This window comes from Phasianus colchicus, chromosome 5 (genome assembly GCF_987193195.1).
Source record: "Phasianus colchicus chromosome 5, bPhaCol1.hap1.1, whole genome shotgun sequence".
Classification (NCBI taxonomy): Eukaryota; Metazoa; Chordata; class Aves; order Galliformes; family Phasianidae; genus Phasianus; species Phasianus colchicus.
In genome coordinates, this window is record NC_143440.1 from 24,225,172 (window position 1) to 24,248,871 (window position 23,700).

A 23,700-nucleotide genomic window follows, 5' to 3' on the forward strand; every position below is an offset into this window, starting at 1 on the left:
TGGCCCGCAGCCCCCGGTACTGCGAAAAAGCTGGCTTCGACCGGGACATTGAAAGATGAGTCTGGGTTACTTAGGGAAAGGTTTCCAGAGGAGAAAGCGAACAGTCAGCCCTGCGAGAGACGGACCGCCGCGCTGAAGCTGCTGCCCGCCTCCAGAGAGCGGCCTGCGCCTCATCCAGAGCCCAGGGACGGGCTCCGAGGAGATCGGGGCTCAGGGAGCCTCCGGCCTCCACACAGAGCCGCCTCCCACCCCCTCAGGCGCCCGCCATGACGGGGGCGCTCGGCCCGGCACCTCCCGCCTCCTACGAGCGAGGCCCCGTCCCCTCCCGGCCGTCCCACGCGGCTCCCGGTCACCCGGCTCCCGGCACCGAGGGAGAACGCCGCCCCCCAGCCCGACCCCACCTGCCCGGGCAGGGCCCGTTAATTGGATCAGGAGAGGGCGGAGCGGAGGGAGCCTCTTCGGCGCTGCCCCGCCGCCAGCGGGCTGCCCCCAGCGCCGGGCCCGCCCTGCCGGCAGCTGCTGGGGGCGGGGCGGGAGCCCCCGCGTCCCGCGGCTGAAATAGGGGAGGGCCCGTCCCGCTCGGCCCAGGTGCCTGCTGACCGCCGGGCCGCGCCGTACCGTGCTGCTGGCGAGGTAAGCGAGGTGTCTCCTGCCGGGCCGGCTCTGTGCGGAGCGCTGGGGCTCCTGGCGGCTCGGCGGCTGCCGCGAGGGAAAAGTTTCTTCGTGGAGAGGAGGCGGCTGCGCGACGCGCTGCCTGCGGGCGCGGCGAGGCTCGGCGGGCTGCCGTGCGGCTGGGGGAGGCTCCCGGCGGAGCCCCGCGCTGCCCGGCCGCCGATCTGACCTTCATCGGGCGCCCGGCGGCTCGCACCGCTGGGGGCTCGGCGGGCCGCCCCGCTCCCGCTTCCCCGCCCGCCTCTCTCCGCAGCCGACGCCTCCGCTCCGCGGCGGGGACAGGGGCCCCTTTGTGTCGGCTTCGCCGCGGGCCGCTTCCCACTCTGAAACTGGAGCCGCGGGCTCTGGCGGCGCCGTGGCTGAGGGGCAGAGCGGCTTCCCGGGGGAAGGGGCCTCGCTGGGGCCCGGGCGCGGGGGGGTGGCTCTCGCCGTCCCCCTGCCGTGAGCCCGCCGCGAGGAGCGGGGCGGCCCCGGCCCTGCTGTCCTCTCGCTCCCCGCCCGGCGGGAGGCTGCGGTCTCGGTGTCGCGGCGGGCAGAGCCGGGCGGTGCCGGGCTGCGGCACGCCGCTGGGGTTACCGTGTCCTGCCTGCCCTGGGCGGGAGAAAGCTGATAAACGCGGAGGTATTAGTGGGCCTGAATAGCCGGCGCTCGGTCTGTGATTTGTTGCTGCTCGCAGGAGGAGGGATCTGCCATCTCCACGAGACCATCAATAAGTGAAGTTAGCGTGGCCCAAATGCGTTAACCAGTTTCACAACTTTCTGTGCCAACTATGTGTTCTCTGCTTGCCTCAGTTCTAAAAGCTCTGCGTCTTCCCCAGGCGGGAGGGTGAGGAGGAGGTTAGCTGGCTACCTCTGGACACATGCTGTGGCCTCTTCATTTGCACTGTGAGCTCCGTGCTCAGTGGGTGCTCCCAGTTTTCAGCAATGAGACGTGAGCCTCTTCCTTTCAGCTTCAATGCCAATCTAATTTGCACGAAGGAATTTCTGATACTATAGTGATTGATTGTGATGCAGCGTCCTAGCAGAGCCTCCCACTCCACCCTGGAATTCAGATGTCACTGAGCCCTACTACAACTGAAATGTTTCTCGGTACATAATGGGAGCAGAATGCACCTCTGCAGTGTGTGGGCTAAAATGACAGGGTCCAGCTGCTCCTCGCTCCAGGTGAGCTGCTTTCTGGGTGGAGTCAAAATGGAGCTTCTCCCTGTGCATTACGTAACCGAGCACATTCCTTTTTTGGGCAGGATTCACCTTTCTGTGAGGTGTATGCTGTACTCTGCAAGGCAATCTGTTGCTCTTTGACAGAGTTTTGTGTTAATTGTAGTGCCTCGTAAGGAGTCTCCTAAAATACTTACTAGATGGTACTTCCAGTTGCAGCTCTGAACAGAATGGCTGTGAGCCGGACTACTTGTTTCCTGCCTTTCCTACTGTGACCACTGTATTGGATTGTTTTATTGGCTCTTTCTGGGTTTTTGTTTTTTTTTCTTCTCCCAAGTGTTTGAGCTTCTATGGCTTGCTTGCACTTGTTCTACAAATACTGTCTCACTTCTCAGGCTGTGAGAAGTGGTAATGTCACTGTCAGCCAGGTACGGCTGTTGCCTGAAGCTCCACTATCGGACTTCAACAAGTGAATAAGGGTTGCATGGGCTGGGCTGACATGCTGCAGGTCCTTGGCAAACTGTGTGCATAACCAGGTCTTAAGAGCCTGAAAATCTTGAGGGCCCAGACTGAGTTCTCCCCAGGACAGTGACTGATGCATTTAGTCATTCTGGGTTGTTGTGAGTTATGAGAACTAGCTTGAAACTTCTGATCTTACCATGGATAAGCACAAGCTTCAAAAAAAAAAAAAAAAAAAATCTAGAAACAAATTCAAAGGTACAGTCAGGTATATTTCTAATGTGACTACTGTTCCTTAGAGAGAACTACAAAACCGAGAACAGATTGGGCACAACATGAGGGCATGATGAACTTCTGTTAGAAGCTCTTATTGTATTTCAAGGTGGCACATACTGTATATGTGTTATTCTGGCCATCTCAAGGGCTTGAACTGTTTGGTTCATGTGATGGCTGCCATCCAGGAATTGAACTGGGGACCTCAGAAGCTAAAAGCGTCTGCCTACAGCCTGAGTGGAAAAAACTATGCTCTTGATTAGAGAGCAATAATAAACTGCCTCTATTTTTTCCATCAGCTGATCAGTAATATGTGAATTTAGGCTGCTCATGAGAGTTCATGGGGAAATGCCTAAACAATAGCAGAGCTGCTCAAGCCCTTTAAGGGGCTCTTATCTTCCTAGAACAGACTTTTTGATCAGGCAAACTATTTTATCACCACTTATTTAGTGTGATGGATGTAGATGGTGCTGTCTAACAGGGAGTTGTGTCAGAGAATTAAATAGAAAAAGCTGTAGTGGATGAGAGAAAATGTGACTAGTATACCTGGAGTTTTTCACGGAGAATTTGGGCTTTAGCTCTTTGAAAAGTAGCAGAAGAGCTCTGCATCTTTTAGAGCAGTTCAGAAGCTGTTCAGGTGGCAATTTTTTTTGCCTGCTACCTTGTGGCATGGTGATCACTAAGTTTAATTAACTTCCAAATACTTTCTGGCCATGGGGGAGAAACTTTTCCAGCAGATAGTGTAAAGTCAGTGCAGAGAGTCTGGCGTGTCCCCTGCTGTAATCATCCTGCTTTGTTTTGGTGACTGGTACAACAGCTTCCATGTTCCTCCAAGCTGAAATGTGGGCTGAGGCTGGATACTGCTGTGAGGCAATACGTGTGACTGGCATCCTAATCATATTCCAGTGTCAGTGGTTGCTCCTGTCAGAATGGCACAGTGAGAAAGAGCCTTTCACACTTGTGATAGTTGGAATTTGTTTGTTAAATCTAGTGGTTGTCACCAAGCATTGCAGAGTACAGAAGGGGTATGTGGGAGATCTCTCTAGTAGTGCGGGCCTGTATTCAGAGGCATTAAGCTTGTGAGGATTTTGTGTTCTCCTGTACTACAATTGTTTATCGTGACCTGTCAGACAATTTTTCTAGGCTAAGAGAGTTAGAATTGCTGAGACAACACAACTGTCAGCAATTCTTCAGCTCTGTTCATGCTATAAGTGTGCCCAAGCTGTGTCTTGTCTGTGTTCAGGAAGGTATGGTACTTGCCTCCTGGGCTATTGGGGACGTGGTCAACTTTTTCAGTCACCTATAAATGATTATCTGGGGGCATTAACTTTCTCCTCTCCCTCAGTATCCTTGCTGCTGAGACAAGCCTCTCTTGCATTTGCTGAGCAGAGCAAAGAGGCTTGATGCCTGGCTCTGACAAGGACAAGAAACTTTCATTGAGGACTGAGAGAAGATGAGTATATTTCACTTCTTGAATGATTGTAAATACTTCCTTGTTTCTTGGTGTTTTTCAGTCAGCCCTTTCTTGTACCAGCACTGCTTACCCCACTGCCTGGTAACATCTGTGAAATCTGGATGTTGACTCCAGCAGGCTTCTACCCCAGCACAAACAACAACCAAAAAAAAACCTATTTTTTTGAGCTGTGGGGTAGGAGCTGCTTCTGGAAGCCACGAGGGGGAGATTGCTCTGTTTGTGCTCTGATTTTTTTTATTTTTTTTTTTAACATTACTGATGTGCTTTCCTCGCATGTCAGTTTGGGTTCTGAGGATCAGAAACAGAATCATATAGATTTCAATCTGTGCTGTGGAAACAGATGACATTCCAGTGATGCTCAACAATTGAAATCTGTTCTGTAATATATGCACTTTGCACTGACTGTCACATTCTCTTGTATTCTCGTGGGATTTTGTTGCTAAAACCTGAAATATGAAAGGTATTTATAGACTTGTTCTTCAGCTTGATATCTAAAAATTTATTTGAAAAAGGCTGAAGAGACTGAAACCAAACACCAGATTCTGTGCAGTTAATATGAAAGAAGATAAAAGTTGCAGCAAGGATCTCCAGGGAGAATGGGCAAAGTACAAATACTCACATTGCAGGCCAATTCTTAATGGCTGCCCTTTTTCAGCCTTGTTTTCAATGCTTATTTCTAGAGAATGTCATATAGTTATCTTTGGAAATGGACTATGAAGTGATTAAATATGCTATAAGCTTCTAGAACCTGGAGTTGCTTGGAAGGGAATGAATATTCTCTCTACTCCCCAAAGCAAACAACGTTTTCTCCCCCCCCCCCCCCCCCCCCAAAAAAAAAAAACTCTGCAAAGTAACCCTACGCAACTGCATACAAATAGTCTTGCCACTTCATATGATACTGGAGTCTGCTTTACCCTTATGTTGTGTATATATGAGTCTTGCCTTACAGTTACATCTTTATGTTGCCTAGGCTTTCCTGTGAGGAAGAAATTAAGTAAACCTAGCTCTTTTGGCAAAAGGTGAGCAAAGAGCCACTCAGCAAAGTGGAGGAACTGCCCACAACATAAACTAGAAAAAAATGAATATGATGCTTTACCCCTTCCTCTAACGTAAGAGAGATCCTAGTACTGAATCTTACCTTATTCCCATGTGCTGTTGAAAAAGCTGCTAGTATTCTTTTCTGTAGGGCCTGTTTGGGACTGAGCAGGGAATTGAATGAACTTAGAAACATCTTGATGATCTTTTAGGTCCTTGCCTGCATTATATGAATATTTGGAACAGGAGTATTCATCAAAGCAATAAAGCTGATGAAGGGACTAGAGAAGAAATGTGGAGCTGGAGTTGTTTAACCTGGAGAACAAAAGGCTGAGGGAAGACTTCATCAATCCACAACTACATGAGAGGAGGCTGCAGTGAGGAGGGTATCACTTACTCTTCTCAGGTGATGTGATATGATGTGAGGAGACAGCCTCAAGTTGAACTGGCAAGATTTAGGTTGGATATTGGGAAAAACTTCTCTGTGAATATCAGGTGATCAGCTATTGGAATGGCCTGAGTAGGGAAGGGGTGAAAACAATGTCCCTGGAGATATTTAAGAGATGTGGTGCTTGGGGACATGTTTTAGTAGTGGACATGGAAGTGTTAGATTGATGGTTGCACTTAGTGATCTCAAGAGTCTTTCTTCCTACCTAAATGATTTTACAATTCTTTCTAATAAACAGTTTCAGTACATTAGCTTTTACCAGGGAAACCCAGATACCTTCTTGACACAACCAGAGATGAAGAAATGTTGTATTTTGAAGTCACTGGGCATGTGATTCTGTATATTTTATCAAAATGGCAAGTTGCTTGCCAACTTCATATCCCATTCCCCCTTCTAAGAGGCAAGCAGAACTCTAGGTCTTGGTAGAGTGAAGCAAAGAATTTACTTATATATAGAGGTATGTAGAACTGCAGCTGGGCTTTTAAAAAAAAAAAAAAAGTGCTACTTTCAAATGGAAGGAAGGAGGAGGCACAGTTGTTTGGAGATTATGGTCTACTATGCAGTCCTGAAGCAAGGAACCACTGAAAGCTCAGTACTAGAATGGAGTTAATTGGCCTCTTCTGAAGGTTGCTTGATTGCAAATGACTGCTACCTTAAGACTTCTTAATACATTCAAGTAAACTTGATCCTTGCTCTGGGGTTACAAGATTCTCAATCACAGGAGGAGAATGCTCTACTGACATGGAGTAGCCACAGTTTCGTGTAGTTGAGAAAAAACAGTACCCTAGTATTTCCCCTGTTCTTTACTCTGCGTTGGATGAGGATGGAGTTTGGATCATTGTTTTTCACATAAAGTTCTAAACAAAAAACAACTGTACTTAAAGCCTGAATGGAAATGGGAGAACTGCCTCAGCCTGCTGTTGTGATCAGAGATACCTTAAGTTACAGGCAACTGTTCTACAGGATGGACTATTGATTTTGTCTAGGGTGCAGAAAAATATGTGATCAGGTGAAAGTAGATTAAATACTGGGTAAAACTGTTTGAATTTAGTGCAGATTGAGACTGTTGAGAAGAGATAACAGCTTTTACTGGGGTCTAAGCAATTTAGGAAGAAATAGCTTATTTACAACAGTTAAGCAGAAGAGAATAGCAACAAAAGTGAGTTGCTGATGCACGAATTTGCTGGCAAGCTTGGCATCTATTTGCAGAGACTGATGCAACAGGATAGGAAGTAGGCAGTGTGAAAGCAAGCAGCTGAAGACTTGGAGAGAGGGGCAGTTGAGTTTGGAGGCACTGTCTGCATGGGTTAACACCTTACTCTGTCAGTGCTTTCTCTGGCTCTGTGAGAACTGGGAAGCAGGCAAGCTGACTGTGTGAAACAGGTCCTATGCTGTTCACTAAACTAAGAAATCAGGCTAGTGTAGTGCAGTTTCTGGTAGCTCTTTATGAAGCTCTCCTCTGCTCTTATTTGAAGCTGCCTGTTAAATATAGCTGCAGCATGCATGTCAAGATTATTCCAGCAACTGTTGTAAACGTACAGCAATTATAAGCAAACTTTCTCATAGGAAGAACAACTTTGAGGAAAAAATAGCAAGGACCTTGATAGCCCAACACAGTCTTTTATTAATATTATCTCATACTGTTATGTTAACCAGGACAGATCTGTGTTCCTTTAACATTAGAGATCTCCTAATCCTATGAGAGTAGAAAAGGAAACTTTTCTTGGTGGAGTGGTTTCTGCCTGGTGCAGCTATGTTGGTTAGGAATCTTAACCTTTATATCAGCAATGATGTGTTGGCAGAAGCTTGTCCTGTAGCATTGGCCTCTGAGAACTGAACAGGGAGTAGCTAATGGATATGGAAGGTACTTTGTTCTGTCTGAACATGTAAAAAAATAAAGAGTTAAACCAAAAAAAAAAAAAAAAAGGGGAGAAAGGGTATAGCGGGACATCTATTTACAGGATATTAGCTTGGCCTGAATTTGGAGGAGACCAATATAAAGAAGGTGAAACCAGACAGTGCAGTGAAACATCATGCAGACTTAAAGGAATCATCCTCCTCTAAGAGGATGAGGATCTTGTCTGTATTTTAATACTTCTGTATAGCCAAGAACTTTGCTAATGGTCAGCTACGCAGTCTCTAGAGAATTATTGTTTTGGAGACAAGCTTCTGTTAATAGGCTTGCACATAGCTGAAGTGACCTTTGTGCAGTTACTGTTCTGCCTGATGGCCCTCTGACCTCTCCCTGCCTGGAGAGATCATCTGAAGTCTTTCTCAAAACTGCATTAGGCGGTCCTGGTAGGCGTCAGTCCTTAGGGAGTGGCTGGGAAATGCTGGTTTGCCGTCTGTTTACCAGTCAGGTGACCCTACCAAGGGTGTGATCACAGCAGTAGGATAAGTATCTCTAAGGGATGTTTTGCTGGGTAGAAGTCATCTTAGGCTTCTTGGAGGATCTATATTAGTTGGCAGTCTCTAGCTGTAAAGATGAACTGGCCCCTCTTCAGAGAGGTGAACACACCTGTAAATATCAGTGTTCCTGTGTTATACCACTAGAGAGCACTTTGTTGGACATAGCTCTAAATCAGTGAGTTTAACTATTGGGTGCCTACCTGTGGGGATGGGGAGGTTGGAAAGGAAACGCTGTCCCATGCTCTGTTTCATTCTTTCCATCAGGACCTTCCTAGCACTGCTGTACCAGCAGCAATGCTGTTCATTGTGCTGATGGAATCCTGTAGTTCCTCCTGACTTCTAGTTTCTTTCTGAAACCAGTTAACAGAAAACGAAGGGTTTTTGTGCCTGCTGCTCTATGAAGGAGGTGGTGGTGTCAGTACTTCTGTGTGTTTGCATTGTTGAGATTGAAGTGTTTATTGGCAATCTATTCTGGAAGTGCCCTGGAGAGAAAATGAAACCTTTACCACTGCCTGCATACAGGAAAGGTGACTCTTTAGGAATCAAACACGATTCCTTGGTGGTGTTATTGTTTTCTCAAGGGAGAAATTAGTTATTAACAGCCTGTTCCTAATTAAAACTAGGTGTTAAAGCTAAGCAACACATAGAAATTGGTCCATAATAAAAATCTCCTTCTGCCAAAGCCCTGGTTAGTGGATAAATGGAACTCAAACTTGTTTCTGTCTGCCTGAATTCAGTGCTTAAGCTTGTACTCAGGAAAAGGGGAAAGAGTCGGGCAGAAGGCCTTGCCTGGCAAGTGAACAAACTGTTGCTGTGTGTGGACAAATTCCTGCAGGGCTGCACGCACCAGCCCTGTGAGGATTTGTAGGGCCCAGAGGCTGCTTCTTGGCAAACTTAAGAGAACAATTTCTTAGAGGGAGTCAGTCTCAGGAGGCAGTCAAGCAGTGCACAGAAGTGATGCCTTTGGCGCTGGAGCCTGGAAATGCTGGAGTGTGGTTTAGAGGGAAGAAGATTTTTGTGGTTTACCTGCCTTAGGGAAAAGTTTCTGAAGTTGAGAAGAGTAATTACTATCCAGTCTAGGCACTGTAATTGTGGAACAAGACCCTGTTGTACTACTGTTGTGTAAACTTGAAACAAAAACAAGTAGTGCCTTCCCAGATGCATGCATTTGAAAGCAGAGAGTTTTAGAGTGACACCTTGGTCTAAGGGTGGGGAATTTTGGTCTGGGATGCGTGACTGACTGTAGCAGGGTGAGATCAGCACAGTTAAATGTGGAAACAGCTCTGCCATGACAAGTGGCATTTCTCTCAGTGGAGCTCAGCACCAGTGAATCAGTCATGAGCCATTCTGCTTTCCTGCAGCTGAAGATTGAGAGTCACTTTTGGATAACTTACTATGCTGTTCATAAATGAAAGTAGATCTCTAGGGAAGTAGGAGAGTATCTTTTTTTTTTTTTAGCACTGCTAGCAGCAAAGGCTGTAGCTCTGCATAAGCATCATTTATATCATCTATTTTGTCTACGTGACATTGCTGTTTGTAGCAGTGCCAGTGGTGCCCTCATTTGTAACTCTGCAGAGGTGCAAAGTGACTGGAGAAGAGGTCACTCCTCCTTCAGAGAACTTGTCTTGGAGGAGTTGCAGTTTTTTATCTGTGAGATGTGAACAAGGAAAGCAGGAGGGGAAGGATAAACATTCCTCTAGCTGTGCAGATTTGTTGTTAGCCTCTTCTCAGGTAGGTGACAGTGACATCAGAATGTCTCGGTGCTGATCCACAGGTAACTCCAGCTATACTGCTTGTCCTGTGCAGGCTCTGTTAGCATTTCTGAATTACATGGTGACTTCTGCTGCATTCAGCTGTGCATAGGGTAGTACTGTCATCTCTATACCTTGCTATAAAACAAGCCTCAGGCTTTGGCATGTGTAATGCTTCTCTATTTGTTTTTCCTGGCAAACTCAGTTTTTCCCTGGTTTTGGGCTCTTGGCAGCGCACAACACATATGTTTCAGGAATAACGAGGCATGAGGGAGTGGAGTGGCAATCTATTTGCTCTTCTTGGGCTGAGGGTGACAGCAGCAGCTGTTCTTCAGCTTCTGTGTACTACTAAGTACCTTCCTTGTGCCTTCATGGAGATCCAATTTGATCTGCTGACTGACATGGGCTCATGGGCTATGTAAAGTCCAGAAGAAGTCTGGCAGAAAAGGGTCCTCCTTATTTTTTTGACCTTTTTCCATCTTTCAGGACTGTTTTTTTTTTTCCTGGGCTTCTGTAAAGTCTACATAAACATTTTTTAAATGTGTATTCGTGCTACTTGAGACATGGAGACAGACCTGCAGAAATATTATACTGCTTTTTTCTAATTCTGCCACCTAGCTACTGTGATGGTTCCAAGTTGAGCCTTAAGCTGTGGGATGCTTTGCCACATGATATTGTTGATGCTGAAAACTCATATGAGATTGGAGAAGTTAGTGGAAGAGAAATGCATTGAGTGTTTCTAAATTCATTGGTGCCACATCCAGCTCAGGAAGCTCCTGTCAACAAATGGTTAGAGGCTTGGAAAATATGCAGGGAGGCATCGTGTATGCTTGCTCTGTTCTCAGAGCAGGGGAAAATACCTGCTTTTGGCTACTGTCTGTGAAAGATATAGGGCAACAAGAACACTCAGTCTCATTCAGCACTGCTACTATTATGTTTCAGAACTTGCTAATCACAGGCATAGTAAACCCAGTTACCTGGGCTTGTAATTTGGATAAAATAAGGAAGCATATCTCACATGTAATGTGGAAATGGCAGAAATTTAATTTCTCACCATTTCTTTAGATCATTCCCAACTTCTTTGTTTCCAACTTGAACATGAAAATAGCAGAAAGAATGGATTCGAATTCCTCCATTCTTATTGACTATCTATCAAACAAGCACACTCTGACACAAGTTTTCCAATTTTAACCCTGAATTCTAGGACTGTATAGTCAGCCTGAACTGGAAACAAGAGATGGAAGGCATGTTTGTGATTCACTGCTTCCTGATAAAGAAGTGGGGATGAGGGAGAGTGGGAGGGAAAGATGGAAAAAGTGATACAGCCTTCATGGGTTGTAACTAATTGATCACTCTCCATGAAGAGAAAGCAAGCTTGTTTTTAATTGTAAAGTGAGAGTCCTTTGGTTCATAGATAGATGCCCTTCATCTTTACTGAACATGGTCTGGAGAAGGTATATGTCTGTCCTCCTTCTCCTGAAGTTTGCTAAGCCTAAATGTGGAGGCAGTGGGTTTCCCAAACCAGACAGTATACAGTGAGGGGGGGGTTAGGCCCCACATACCATGTCCAGGAAATGTGCTTATTTTAGGCCCTTCTTGCCTTGGGCAGTTCCCTTTGCTCAGCTGTTGTGATGCTACCTTTCCTGCACAGTGCTGTCATCCCGCCCAGTGTTTCTATTTTAACTTCCTCTGGGGCTAGATCTTGTGACACAGCGATCTGGCATCTCTCCTACGTGTTGGAACGTGGCATCTTAGGAGGCACAGTGGCTGCAGCTGCTATATCAGAGGGTGCCCCTCCTAGTAGCTGGCAGAAGGGGGACACTCTCATGTCTATGCTGGGATTGGGATGTGTCAGAACAGGCAGCGAAGCAGTGCTATCTAACTGTGCCCATCTGTCTCCTCTCCAGTCTGTTTTACAGAATTTGAGCTCAGGACGTAGTTGCCAGCTTCCTGCTGCTCCCCTGTCATCTCATTTTCAGGTATGTCGCTATTGGGGACTAATGTGGAGTTGCATGTCCTGGAAACCAGTAAGATGGCTTTGCAGCCCTCTGAGGAATGGTGGGGAGAGGGAGGATGGGAACAGGTGGTGGCATGGGTGAAGTTGTATTGCAAGCTTCAAAGCTCATGCATTTGAGCACTACATTCTATTTAACAACTTCTGTGACTGACATTCATCACTTCAGCCTTCTGGAGCAGCGTTAATATACTTCCTACTGTCAGTAAAATGAGACTGCAAACAGAGCCAGGCTGTTGCCAGAAGAAATGGAAGAAATTCCTGCAGTCTTTGTTAGGACTCTTCACGATGTGGCTCATGCTATAGTAGGCATACTGGAAAGGACTTTAAAGATGTGGGCAATGCAGACCCTTGATGTGAATTTCTTCATCTCTGCTGTGTACTCTGTAGGCTGGCAGAATGACCAGATACCTCTCTGGGGTGTGAAGAAAGCTTTTTATAACTAGGAATGTGCAAGAGGAGAAGTGGCAGCAAAGGACATCTATGGTAGATTAACCCAAGCTTGCCTAGAATGGAGAGGGTTTATATATGAGTATCAATACTTGAGTCTCTTTTCATTATTCTTTGCTCTTGCCTAAGATCATCCCGGAAGCTTTCTCAGGATATTTGGTGTTGCACCCTGACAGGAGCAGAATGCAGCGCAGGTTTGCACAAGGGAAATGGGCAAAAGAGACAACAGAATGAGAAACACACTTCAACTCCTTGCCTGGATTTTGACCCTAGTGTAGTGGTGGGCTGTGCCAGCTTTACAGAGATATTTCTAGGGAAGTGGCATGGATGAGTAACTGGCATGCATGCTGTAGTGCCTTGTAGCTGGATCTGCTTCAGCATATTTCTATAGTTCTACTTGAGCCCAACTCAGCCAATGGGCAATCTGTAGGGCTCCTCCCCATTCAAGACATGCCTGCCTGCTGACTGCTCAGCATCACTATTTCCAGTCAGCTGTAATTCTGAATCTCACACTGGGAAGGTGGAGTCACCTCTTATGACAGAGGACTTCAGTTGTTTCTAGCTATCTCCATTTCTGTAGCTTTTGCTACCATTCTGTGAGCCTTGGTGAAGAAAAGAATCTCTGCAGAGGTGACTGCTGCTGAGAAATGTTGGATTCACCAGCATTTCTGGGATTCATACAGCTGAGGTTTGGCAAGATGGTCTTCTGCAACATTCTTTCCAAATGTGCTCCTGGGCTGCCAAGGAGGCTGTTCCTCTGCAGGGAGGGAAACAGCAGGCAGACTCAATCTTGGGCATTTCTACCATATACAGCCATCTGCTGCTGGAGGTGCAGTGATGGCAGTGCTTGTCTGCAGGACGCTGAGATTTCTCTAGCTAAGTCATGGAGAACCATAGTCTCTGCAAAGGTTCAGACAGTGCCATATTAAAAAGTTTTTCCTTCTCTCCTAACAGCTCCTAGTTAAGCTCCTAGCAGCTTAACTAAAATCTGCAAAAATTCTCTGCTGCAAGAAAACGGGTGTGATGTCATCAGAAGATGATGCCGGTGGGGAGGCTCCTGAGGGTAGTTTCTGGGAGGTAAGGAAAGATAATTGGGGTGTGAGGGAGGTAGGAATGTCATCTTACCTTCCATCTGTGGAATTAAGGGATTGAGTTTCATGTTTATGAGTGACATGTTGCTCTTAGGGAGTGGAAGGGAGGAACTGTAGGGAGGTTCTTGTACAGGTGATACCGATCTGAGCAGCGAGAGGTAAGCAGAGCATCTCTGCTTACTCCTTCCACTACTCTGTCTATCTGAGATCAGAGTGCCAGCGGCAGGTCTGAGCCAAGCTGGTGCTCCCTTTCACTGTGATGCTTGGCCTGCTGCTATCTGTTCTGAAGGAGTATGAACATCAGTACAATATAAATGTTTTGTGAAATTTCAGGCTGGAAACTACAGGCGGACAGTGAAGCGGGTGGATGATGGCTACCGGCTCTGCAATGACTTAATCTCCTGCTTCCAGGAGCGAGCCAAAATAGAGAAGAACTATGCCCAGCAGCTAACAGAGTGGTCCCGAAAATGGAGGACCAATGTGGAGAAAGGTAAATCTGGCAGGTTGAGCTGGGAACAGGATGTAGTAATTGCACTCTGTTCCTGGAGTGGTCTGTCTTGCTGAGTTGAGGCTGTGGGACAGGCTTCCCACCTACAGGAAGGGAGGTAAATTCTTTGACTATCACTTTTTTTTCCTACCCTTTAATTCACTTTAAGAAGCCTTCTTTCTCAATGCTGTTAGATACTTTGGTTACTTAGTCTAATAAGTCATTAGCCAGTCCAAGCCTTAAATCAAGCTGGAGGTCTCCCATTTTAAGAATAATTCAGCTGTTACCCATCTTTCTCCTCTGGTGAAAGAATAACAACAGTACTGTACTTCAGTGGCACAAACTGAAGCTCAGGCCAGATACGTGAAGAAGACTTCATACAGAAGCTCTTTCTTGGTAGGCACTGCCTGAGGTGGTGAAGGCTGCTCAAAAGAAGTGCCTCTATCAGGCAGCTGTGACAGCCAGTCTAGATGGTGTTTCTGGGGACTGTATGGAGACCAAGTCTATGCTGATTTGTGATGTAGAGTTATGAAAGTGACCTCAAAGAGATACACGTAGGAGAAAAATAATGTTTCTTGTGGTGTTTTTTCTTTTTGTCTAGGGGCAGGGGAGGTATAAGTGTGTCTCTGGTGCTTGTTCTTGCAGGTCCACAGTATGGCACCCTGGAGAAGGCCTGGCATGCATTTTTGACAGCCGCAGACAAACTAAGTGAGATTCACTTAGTTGTCAGGAACCACCTGGCTGGTGAAGATTCAGATAAGATCAAGGCCTGGCAGAAGGAAGCCTACCACAAGCAAATAATTGGGGGTTTCAAGGAGACAAAGGAGGCAGAGGATGGGTTCCGCAAGGCTCAGAAGCCCTGGGTGAAGAAGATGAAAGATGTGAGCAAAGTGTGAATGGGGAAGAAGGGATGAGGGTGGTCCAGGTAGTGCTCACAGAGAATGCCAGGGGAAGGATACCTAGTTGGTGTCTTGGTCTTGTAGCTTCCTTCCTTTGTGATAAAAGCTTTGGTAACAGGTTTGGTGTTCCTCCATGGCAAGTTAGCCCTAAAATAAATCTTTTGGAGGTACCTGTTTCCTTTAGAGCATGGTTGGCTAAACATTAAATTGGCATTTCTGTTGGGTTGTCCTGAAACAGTTGCCACTGACTGAAATGAAATATTACTGTGTTCTCTGACAAATGGAGGATCTCTGTGGTCATAATAATTTTCTCTGCATCACTCTTACAGGTGGAGACTTCTAAGAAAAACTATCATGCAGCCCGGAAGGAAGAGAAAACAGCCCATACAAGGGAGAATCATGCCAAGGCAGACTCCTCTGTATCACAGGAGCAGCTGCGCAAGTTGCAGGAGCGTGTTGAGAAGTGTACTCAGGAGGCTGAGAAGGTGTGTGTTTAATAGATATGGGTCATAAGGATAATGCTCTCAAGGAGAAAGCACTGGTTGTATTATCACTTAGTGATGCTGTTCCTGATGAAGGCTTGCAGGTAGTGAGACCTCACTGTTTTAAGATTTTTAGTGAGTTAGACTGAGATATCAGTACCTAAGACTGAGCAAGCGGTTGATATCTTTGCTGTTGGGTAAGATCTCGCTAATAAATACATTGAGAAGAAAAAAATAGAGGATTTGGTGCAGCATTCACTCAGTGCAGAGTTGAAGATTTGGCTACCCAAAGTGAGTTGCTTGCCTGCCCTTAAGAGTCAAAGTGTGGAACATCCCTCTGTGGAAGAGGACAGTAAGGAAGGAGGCAATTGTAAGGGCGCTTGTGAGGTGGTGGGTCACAGGCTTGACTTCCAGGCAATGTTTTAAACCAGAGCTCTCTTTCCTCCTGGGTTGATACAGTGCAAGGATCAATATGAGAAGATGCTAGAAGAGCTGAATCGCTACAATCCCCGCTACATGGAGGACATGGAGCAAGTATTTGAGGGCTGTCAGGAAGCAGAGCGCAAGCGATTGTGCTTCTTCAAGGAGATGTTCCTGAATCTGCACCAGCATCTCAACCTCTCCACCAGTGAAAGGTACCAGCCCTTGCACAGGAGGGAGGTCTGCTAAACTGTGGTGCTCTTGGCACACTGGCAAGGGGCACTAATTCTAGTGTCTGAGGAAGGAAGTTGCATCAAGCAGGTCTTGCTGATTCTCTGTCAGTCTCATCAGAGAACTGGCATTTGGTCTCTTCAGACTGACCAGTACATGTTCCCCCAGGAAGGATTATTTCTGTCTCTGAACCCTTCTCATACTGTCCTGTACGTGCTTTTACGCTATGTGTTGCTCCAAAAGTAATGCCTTCTATTTATATCCATAGAAACTACATCTGATGCAATAAACTATTTGATAGAGCAAATTCTTAGCTACAAAACACTGGTTTCAGCACAGTCATCACTATTAGTTCTGCATTTTTTTTGCCAGCAATGAACAATCCATGCTTGTTTAAAAAAATAAATAAAAATGTGCCACTGGAGGTGACTTGCTGTCACCACTACTGAGATGTGCTGCCTACCACCTCACTGTGCTCATATCCACTGTTTGGTCTCCATAAATATTCAGCAAGTGTTGATGAATGTCAGTGGTGCCACATTTTTCCAAACGGTGTTCAGTGACACTCTTTTCTTTCATGTGCACTTCTAGGTCAGATGCTATTTTGTCAGACTGGCCCTCTGCTATCATCCTTCTCACAGCAACAAAATATAATGGAATAGTGGCAGGGAGATTCAACCTCTACTGCTGTGCCACCAATACCTACCTCTGTTGCAGGTTAACACAATAAAACAGGAGACATTGCTTTTGGAGCAGCTTTCATATGAGATGTCTCCATGTTGCTACCTGTAATCAAAATTGGAGGACTGAGACTATTACTTTCTAGTACTTCAGCAAGCAATGCCCATTCTGCCTAGAGAAGAGAGATCTTGTATAAAATGGGCCATGCTCTTTAAATGCATATCTGCCAGTTCTCAGCACAGCTCATCAAATGTTAGCTACTGCCACACCAAACAGCTTGTCCTGCTTGCTACCCTCTTCTGCAAAGCTTGCTCTTTTTCCCTAGAGAGGAACAGCTATTACTCTAGCAACCTTAACTTCATAGGATTTAATAAGCTGTGTAGCTATTCATGAAGTTAAGGTCCTCTTTCCTAACTGGGTTTTGGGGAACTGTTGATGGACTGATGCCTCTGTCTGTTCTTGGCCATAGCTTTCAAGCATTGTATCGAGATCTCTATCAAGTTATCATGGCTGCAGACAACCAGGAGGACCTGAAATGGTGGCGTAACACTCATGGACCAGGCATGGCCATGAATTGGCCTCAATTTGAGGTGACACGCATTCACAAGTGTATTATTACTATTTCTTACCACCTGTTTTTTCTGGGACTGGGGGATTGCTAATTCTGTATTGCAGAGACCTGCATCAGGCAGGTCTTTTTCCTTTCCCCTTCCAAGTCTGAGAGTTGGCATTTGGTTCCTTTAGGCTAACCTGTGCTAGTGTCTCTGATCTTTAAGTGAGACTTCTTGATCAGAGATTAAGGATACTAGACTCTTCAGGAACTTTGGCTTTTTGCAATCTCTGCTAAACTGCAACTACTCCAGCTTATCTGGCTGCAAGAGCAAGAAAGAGGAGATGGTGCTCAGGACCTTGGAATAAGCTCCTGTTGTAACCTGTCCTACAGGCCCTCTTGTTGCACTTTGGAATTCAATAGGAGTGGGCCTGTTATGGCTGCAAGGCCAATTAACTGATCAGCCATAGATGAAGCATAACCTGCTGTTCTTTACTTGTTTCCTTTCTGTATTGGTCAGAAAATATGCCTAGAGTTTTTTATCTTAATGGCTTGATGGTATTATTGCTCTTTCCTTGAACAGGAATGGTCCCTTGAAACACAGCGGCCAATCACCAAGAAGGAAAAGAGTGGTAAGGTGGCTGATGATGTCACATTGACCAGCATTTTGCCTACACGGGATGGTGTTGTTTCACAGACTCCTCTGCAGACAAGGCAAGGGTAAGGGCTGAATTCTGGGATGCCTCAGGTTAGGAAAAATACAGTCCTGCCCAGGATCATTGTTGAGTAGGAGTGACATCTTAACTTGCCTTGGGCAAGGCCCCACAGGACAAGAAATACAAGACAATGTAGAGAAGGAGGTTTTCATGGAGCTCTTCTTGGTCTATAGTGTATACAGTGTATACTGTCTCACTCTCATTAGGTGCCTGCCTTAAGGTCCTTCTAGTGACGAGATCTGGCCTTATTCCTGCTTGTCCTAGGCAGGCTAAGGAAAATTAGAAACTGACAGCTTCGTGAGTTAGCTGTACTGTTTCTTAAATGCAAGCATATTTGTGGTTTGGGTTTGTTGGTTTGTGTTGCCTAATATGATGCTGAATACTGCTTGATAAGTCAGGGTATAGCTGCCCTCTCTTGCCAGTAAGCAGTCAGGATAGGGAGAGGCTGAACAGAGCACTGTCCTACTGTGCCTTTAAAGGAGAACTCTGGCATTATGAACTGGGCAGAAAAGAATGGGACTATAAAGGTGTTTCAAGGCCATTTCAGTCTAATGGATTCAGGGGCCCTATTTGCCCATCTACAGGTCTTTCTATCAAGAGGAACAGAACAGCCTCTTCTATGACAGCCTGAGGGCACCCACATTTGTGAAGTTAGTATGGAATACAGCCTTTTCAGGGTTTCTGGGTTCCAGGTGCCTGTCCTCTGCTGCTCTTCCCCTTTGATCTTGCTTCTGACTTGGAAAATAACATTCCAGCCACATCTGTTCAATATGGGAGACATGGTTTTTCCTTCTCTGTCCTGTTCTTGGCTGGAATGCCTCCAGATACAGCTGGACTTTCCATTAGAACTGACCTTCCCTGAATGAGAGGGTCTGCTAGAGTAGGAAGAAGACATGAAAAATACATATATGAAAACACAGAGTGAGTCTGCCTCCTAGCCCTCAGGGTCCTATCATTGCTATGCTTTCAACCAAATCTAGTGTCTTCTGGTATCTCACTTCTCTGTTCACCCTCTCTTGGCTTCTGGGTCTTTTGCACTTGGTTCTATAGCATAGTAGTCTCTGAGAGATTGGAATGGTATGTGGATTAAGGAGTAAGTGTGTGAGAGAAATCTAATTATCATATTTCCTTTCTGCTTCCACAAATGCAGTGGAGGGAAGGAAGATATTTCGGAGTGGTCAGATGAGGACACTCCAAAGAAGTGCCTGGATGCCAACGGGCATGAGGAGGACATAAAGGTACCAGGTGTACGGGTACGAGCACTGTATGATTACACAGGACAGGAGGCAGATGAGCTGAGCTTTAAAGCAGGTACAGAAGCACTAATCTCTTACTAACCTTTTGCTGTCCTCACTTGAGCTGAGTGAATGATTGGAACACTCCTTAAGAACTGGATGTTACCTTGAACTGATAATTATTGCACTTGTGGACTGGCCTATTGCCAACTGAGGCAGATGATACACTGGACAGTTCAATCTCTTTAGATTAAGAAAAAGCGAGGCCTCATCAGAATCATCAGAAACTTGCTTGGGTTTTGCTTGCAGTATAGGGAAAGCAGCAGATCCAAGCGGTGAAATAGATCCTTCTTGCCTTTTCTTTAATGCAAGGTTTGTATTGTCCTTTGAATTAACTAAAGATGGTTGTTCTGGGAGAAAGCCTAGTTCAGTGATGCACACTACTGAGGACAGAGTTCAGCTGGCAAAAAAAATTATGCAAAGTATTGATCAAAATGAATATCTTGCTTGGAGAGCCTAGCTCCCAGCAGAGGATTGAGAGGAGAAGAATGCTGAAGCAAGTAGATTCCTTCCACTTTTCTTCCTTTACTTACAATTTTGTTTGAATGTTCTATCTCCAAACCCAAGAGAACATCTGGATCTTGAGCGTCTCTAATCTTGCTTGTTTTGTCTTATGTGGCATCTCTGCTATACAACTCCAAAATAGCCCCTTTCTAAAAAGGTGCTGAATTCTTTCAGTAGCAGAGGTGTATGTCTGAGGCTCCAGTATCTGTGCTGCTAGTAAACTAGCTACTAAACACAAACTTTTTTTGCTATAAAATATCTTACAGTATGTGTGCTCTGGAACTTGACTCTTTGCTCTTTCTTTCCACTCAACAGATCTAATGGTTAAAAAAGCATGCCTTATTATATTCTGTTATCCATCTTCTGAATCTGCTCTGGCAAGCATGGACCAGTAGGGCTTAAGTTTAATAGCAGATGACTTTCTTTCCCAGCCTCTACCAGTACGGGATGTTCTTAATAATGCAGAAGACTTTCTGGCAGATGTATGGCTTTCCTATTGATGGAGAAGGGGTCTTTTCTGCAATTCCCTGAAGTTGACCTGGAGAGGTTAAAAGTTGTAGTCTTTCCTGGTCATAGTCTGAGAAAGAAGTTGATTGCATGCCTTTCTGGTCAAGCTAGATGGTCTATCACAGAATAGCCATTTTGGCCCCTACCAGCCAGAGCTTAGCAGCTGCTTAAATTTCTTTCCCACCTGCTACCGAGGAGCTGGTGAGAAAGAAAACCTGAGCTTTCTGCTCCCTTTGGCTTCTAAGTACTTTTGGGGAAAGGAAACTGAGTAGAACTAAAGAACAAAAAAAACTTCCATTGAGGAATCCCCTTGACCCAGGGGATGATACTGACAACAGCTAATGAAGAGGTCAGTGACTGTGGACAAAATTAAACTGATGTTGAGTGTGATAAAGGGGAAAAGGTGTGGTGATTCAGATCAACAGGTCTTTTCCCTCAGAGTTCACAAAGTAAATGCCATGCTACCTTTTCCAAAGCTCCTTCCTAATAACTGTCTTTGCTTGTAGGTGAAGAACTAATGAAGATAAGTGAGGAAGATGAGCAGGGATGGTGCAAGGGCCGACTTCTCACTGGCCATGTTGGACTCTATCCTGCTAACTATGTTGAGAAGGTTGGCTCATGATTACAGCTGCCCTGCCAGTGTCTCCATCCATACCAGCACACCTACCCCAGAGGTCACTGGGTCACTGCTGGCTCCAGTCCACCACTGCAATATATCCAGCAACTTCTGGACTCTGAGGGCCTGTATTCCATGTAACTAATGCTTCATTTTAAATGCCTAGACCTGTAGGGATTTTCTAATAAATAAACAAGGATGAACAAGACTACTCTGACTGTGAGCACTACAGGAATATAGAAGTACAGAAGGGAACAGATCCTCTTGACTTGCACTCAGTGAAGGGAGATGCATGACGTGCAACTCTTCAAAACAGACAAAAGAGCTTATCTTCCATGTATGTACATCCATAAGGTGGTGAGGGCTGCCCTGCCCCCAAGCTTCCTGTTCAAGGAACTCTGCATGAGTAGGGCTATAGAGAACTTCTATTCCTTCCTCTTTCTTGCTCAGTTGAGCTGACACAGAATTCTGTTTATTCTCAGATCTTTCAGAAATCTTCAGTGTCCTTCACCTGCAGGCTTGTTGACTCCTGTGGGTAAGGCAGCTGGCATAAGTGATAAAGTTTCAAAAGCCTTTCCAGAGGAGATTCAGGTTGAACAACAGGAAGAACTTTGAAAGAGTGTTTAGGTGCTGGAACGAGCTGTTCAGGGAGGTGGTGGAGTCGTAATCACTGGAAACATTCAAGAAATGTTTAGACGTTGTAGTGAGGTGCATGGTTTAATGGAAAATATTGATGTCAGGTGGACCTTAGTCTTCCTCAACCCTGGTGATTCTATGATTCTAAGCCTGGATTTCCCTCCTGCTTACCCTCCAATCTATTGGGATAACACCAGGAATGAATGATAGAGTACAGCTTAGGGACAGGAGAAAGGCTTCTGTCTTGTATGATCTGTCTGTTCACGCTAACAAAGGTGTGAATGGAAGTGTCTGATAGCAGATCGGGTTGCTTTTTTTCTAGCCTGCATCAGGTATGCTTATGTCCTGTTAAGTGCCATTCAGCAAGGGAATGCCTATTGAACCTTTCCCTTTGTCCTGCTTTCTGCTCTTGAAAGCATCTTGAGACTGCTGAACCAGTGCTGTCCTGATTTGCTTATTCAAACATAAGGATTTGCCTAAACATGTGTAACATGTGATGGGCATTTCCCATGCACAATAATCCCAAGGCTACAAGAAAATGCAAAAGGAAAAGCAAACATTCATGGTATAAAACTGAATAGGCTAAAAACTGGCTACTTATTGTATCTCAGCAGTAAATTCTATCAGATGCGGAGTGAACTTGTAGTAGCCTTGTGCAGTGTACTGCTTGTTCTGAGTTGGCACGCGTGAAGATCATGTTTCAGTTAGACTCAAAAACCTCAGTCAAGCTTCTGCCAACCACATAGGGACTAACAGCTGTAGGGCTGTTTGGAGAAGAGATGATACAGTCTGAAGTTGTAAGTGAACATTTGGGATTAAATGACTGCAGAATTGTAGCAGCTAGCAAATCAAAACTGGTATTTAGCAAGCACAGACTGAAAAAGGAGTTGGGGATGGGCAGATTTAAATGCTGTTGGTGAAAGTATTACAAAGATCTTGGTGCCTGCTAAAGAGTGGAAATCAGTCTCTCACAGCATACTGGATGCATAGAAGTAGTGTGCTGTGGATAAAGATCTGAGATGGATGCTGTCTAGGTCTCTTGTGAGACTGCAGAAATGCAGTGGCTGTTGGGACAGATCTTGTTCAAGGCATCTCTAGCACTGTACCTTTACCATTGTATGGAAAGAAGCATGAAAACCAAAAGGATGAGGCTAAATAGACAGCTGGCTCTGAATTGGTAATACCACTTCTCAGGAAAAGAGAAAAGTAGTTGGAGAACCAAGCAACAGACATTAAACAAGCTTGGATTTAACTGTGACTTTACTTACTATTCTAGGCCCAATTTTAGGAGAAATCACTAAGCTTATACAATCTAATCAAATATGTCAGTGCATAAACATTTGCATTTAAAGATCTCATCTCGTCTTGTAGTACCATCTCCCGTGTAAAGTAGCAGCTGTGTTGTATGGTAACTGTATGTGTTCCACTGCTTGACTGCCAACTGAGCATCTTGCTGTTTTGGTCTAATGCATATGAGGCCTGCCAGGCCTGTGAGATAAAAAACAAGAACAGTCAAGGATGAAATGACCTGACTTGCACTGTGATAAAAAGAGAAATTGATGTTGTTAGCCTGGATGTTTCCAAACACTAGTACTTGCCTTTCAGGTAAGGTCAAAATAAAAATGTAGAAGAGAGTTACAGAGGAAAAGGTGGAAGCATGACTTCAATTTTTCTAAGTCTGATTGGGTTATAATTAGGGATGGCAGTAGGTGGGTCCAGAACTGGTGGTGAGGACAGAAACGGCCAGCAAGCAGGACCCCTGGTTATAGCATAAACAACCTGAAATTCCACAGGACAAAGTCTGAACAGATTTGTTTGTCCTAGAAAAACCCAACCACTTCATCATAATGGCCTGCTTGAAGGTTGCCAGAAATAGTGACACACCATAGATTATATGAATGTGTCTCCTAAAGAATGTTTGCACATCAAATTGCTGCCAAGAGCTGAATTAAGGGACAGGAGAAATCATATCAGGAATAAAAAACTGCTCTGCTTTACTGTAGTTCATAAATTTTGGTATGGCTCTTAGTCCTGGGTACCCAACCCCAAGTGGATTAGTAAAAGAGAGCCTCTGTAAAGAACTTTCCCATGGGAAGAAAACAAAACAACAACAAAAAAAAACCCTTAATGGTCTTGTATTAACGTAATAGGTCTGCCTGGAAACTTAGTTTTTCCGCAGGAGCAAATGCAGGGGGTTTTTAAGTGTAAAGGTTCTAGTTGAAACTTGTTATCCATGCTTTTGAGTGGTTTTGCATGAACAGAGAGATGCACAAGTGAAGTAATTGTGTCTGAATTTCATAAGGCTAGCAAAGCCTATTCTTCCCCTATACTATCTGTGAAAACATACAGATGTGTCTCTTTGCCTAACAGTGACACAGTGACAACATTAGTCACCAATTTTTTAAATGAAGCCCTTCCTTGTGAAAAGCTTGCACAGCTGTGC

General features: G+C 45.3%; 2 protein-coding genes across 13 annotated transcripts in view; one reads left to right on the forward strand and one right to left on the reverse strand.

Moving 5' to 3' along the window:
- DDB2 (damage specific DNA binding protein 2) overlaps positions 1–23,700 on the reverse strand; it is a 50,176-nt gene that overhangs the window by 16,967 nt on the left and 9,509 nt on the right. For 3 of the 6 annotated variants that reach the window (XM_031593415.2, XM_031593420.2, XM_090140906.1), the window contains exon 1: positions 402–509. The exons of 1 other annotated variant lie outside the window; for it this stretch is intronic. The gene's annotated coding sequence lies outside the window, so the exon portion shown is untranslated. Of the gene's footprint in view, positions 1–401; positions 510–618; positions 775–1,458; positions 1,643–23,700 lie in introns of those variants that run through there. 2 more of the 6 variants (XM_090140905.1, XM_031593417.2) reach the window with 2 other exon arrangements.
- PACSIN3 (protein kinase C and casein kinase substrate in neurons 3) lies at positions 499–21,796 on the forward strand. Of its 7 annotated transcripts, none has more exons than XM_031593421.2 (12): positions 500–633; positions 11,586–11,657; positions 13,097–13,219; positions 13,567–13,723; positions 14,366–14,601; positions 14,949–15,104; positions 15,561–15,736; positions 16,903–17,023; positions 17,567–17,703; positions 18,284–18,349; positions 18,850–19,010; positions 20,512–21,796. In XM_031593421.2, the coding sequence occupies exons 3-12, from the start codon at positions 13,166–13,168 to the stop codon at positions 20,625–20,627; spliced, it is 1,380 nt and encodes a 459-aa protein (XP_031449281.1). In that variant the 5' UTR covers positions 500–633; positions 11,586–11,657; positions 13,097–13,165; the 3' UTR covers positions 20,628–21,796. The 7 variants fall into 7 exon arrangements, with proteins under 7 accessions (XP_031449285.1, XP_031449281.1, XP_089997035.1 ...); XM_090140909.1 differs by having other exon boundaries at positions 17,567–17,697; XM_031593422.2 differs by lacking the exon at positions 500–633 and adding an exon at positions 1,746–1,835.

Excerpts from the sequence above, each read along its gene's own strand:
- PACSIN3 (XM_031593425.2), top strand. The coding sequence starts at position 13,166 with ATGTCATCAGAAGATGATGCCGGTGGGGAGGCTCCTGAGGGTAGTTTC. Across the intron at positions 13,220-13,566 it reads CTGAGGGTAGTTTCTGGGAG|GCTGGAAACTACAGGCGGAC; the intron begins GTAAGGAAAGAT and ends GTGAAATTTCAG. Across the intron at positions 17,024-17,566 it reads TGAATTGGCCTCAATTTGAG|GAATGGTCCCTTGAAACACA; the intron begins GTGACACGCATT and ends TTCCTTGAACAG.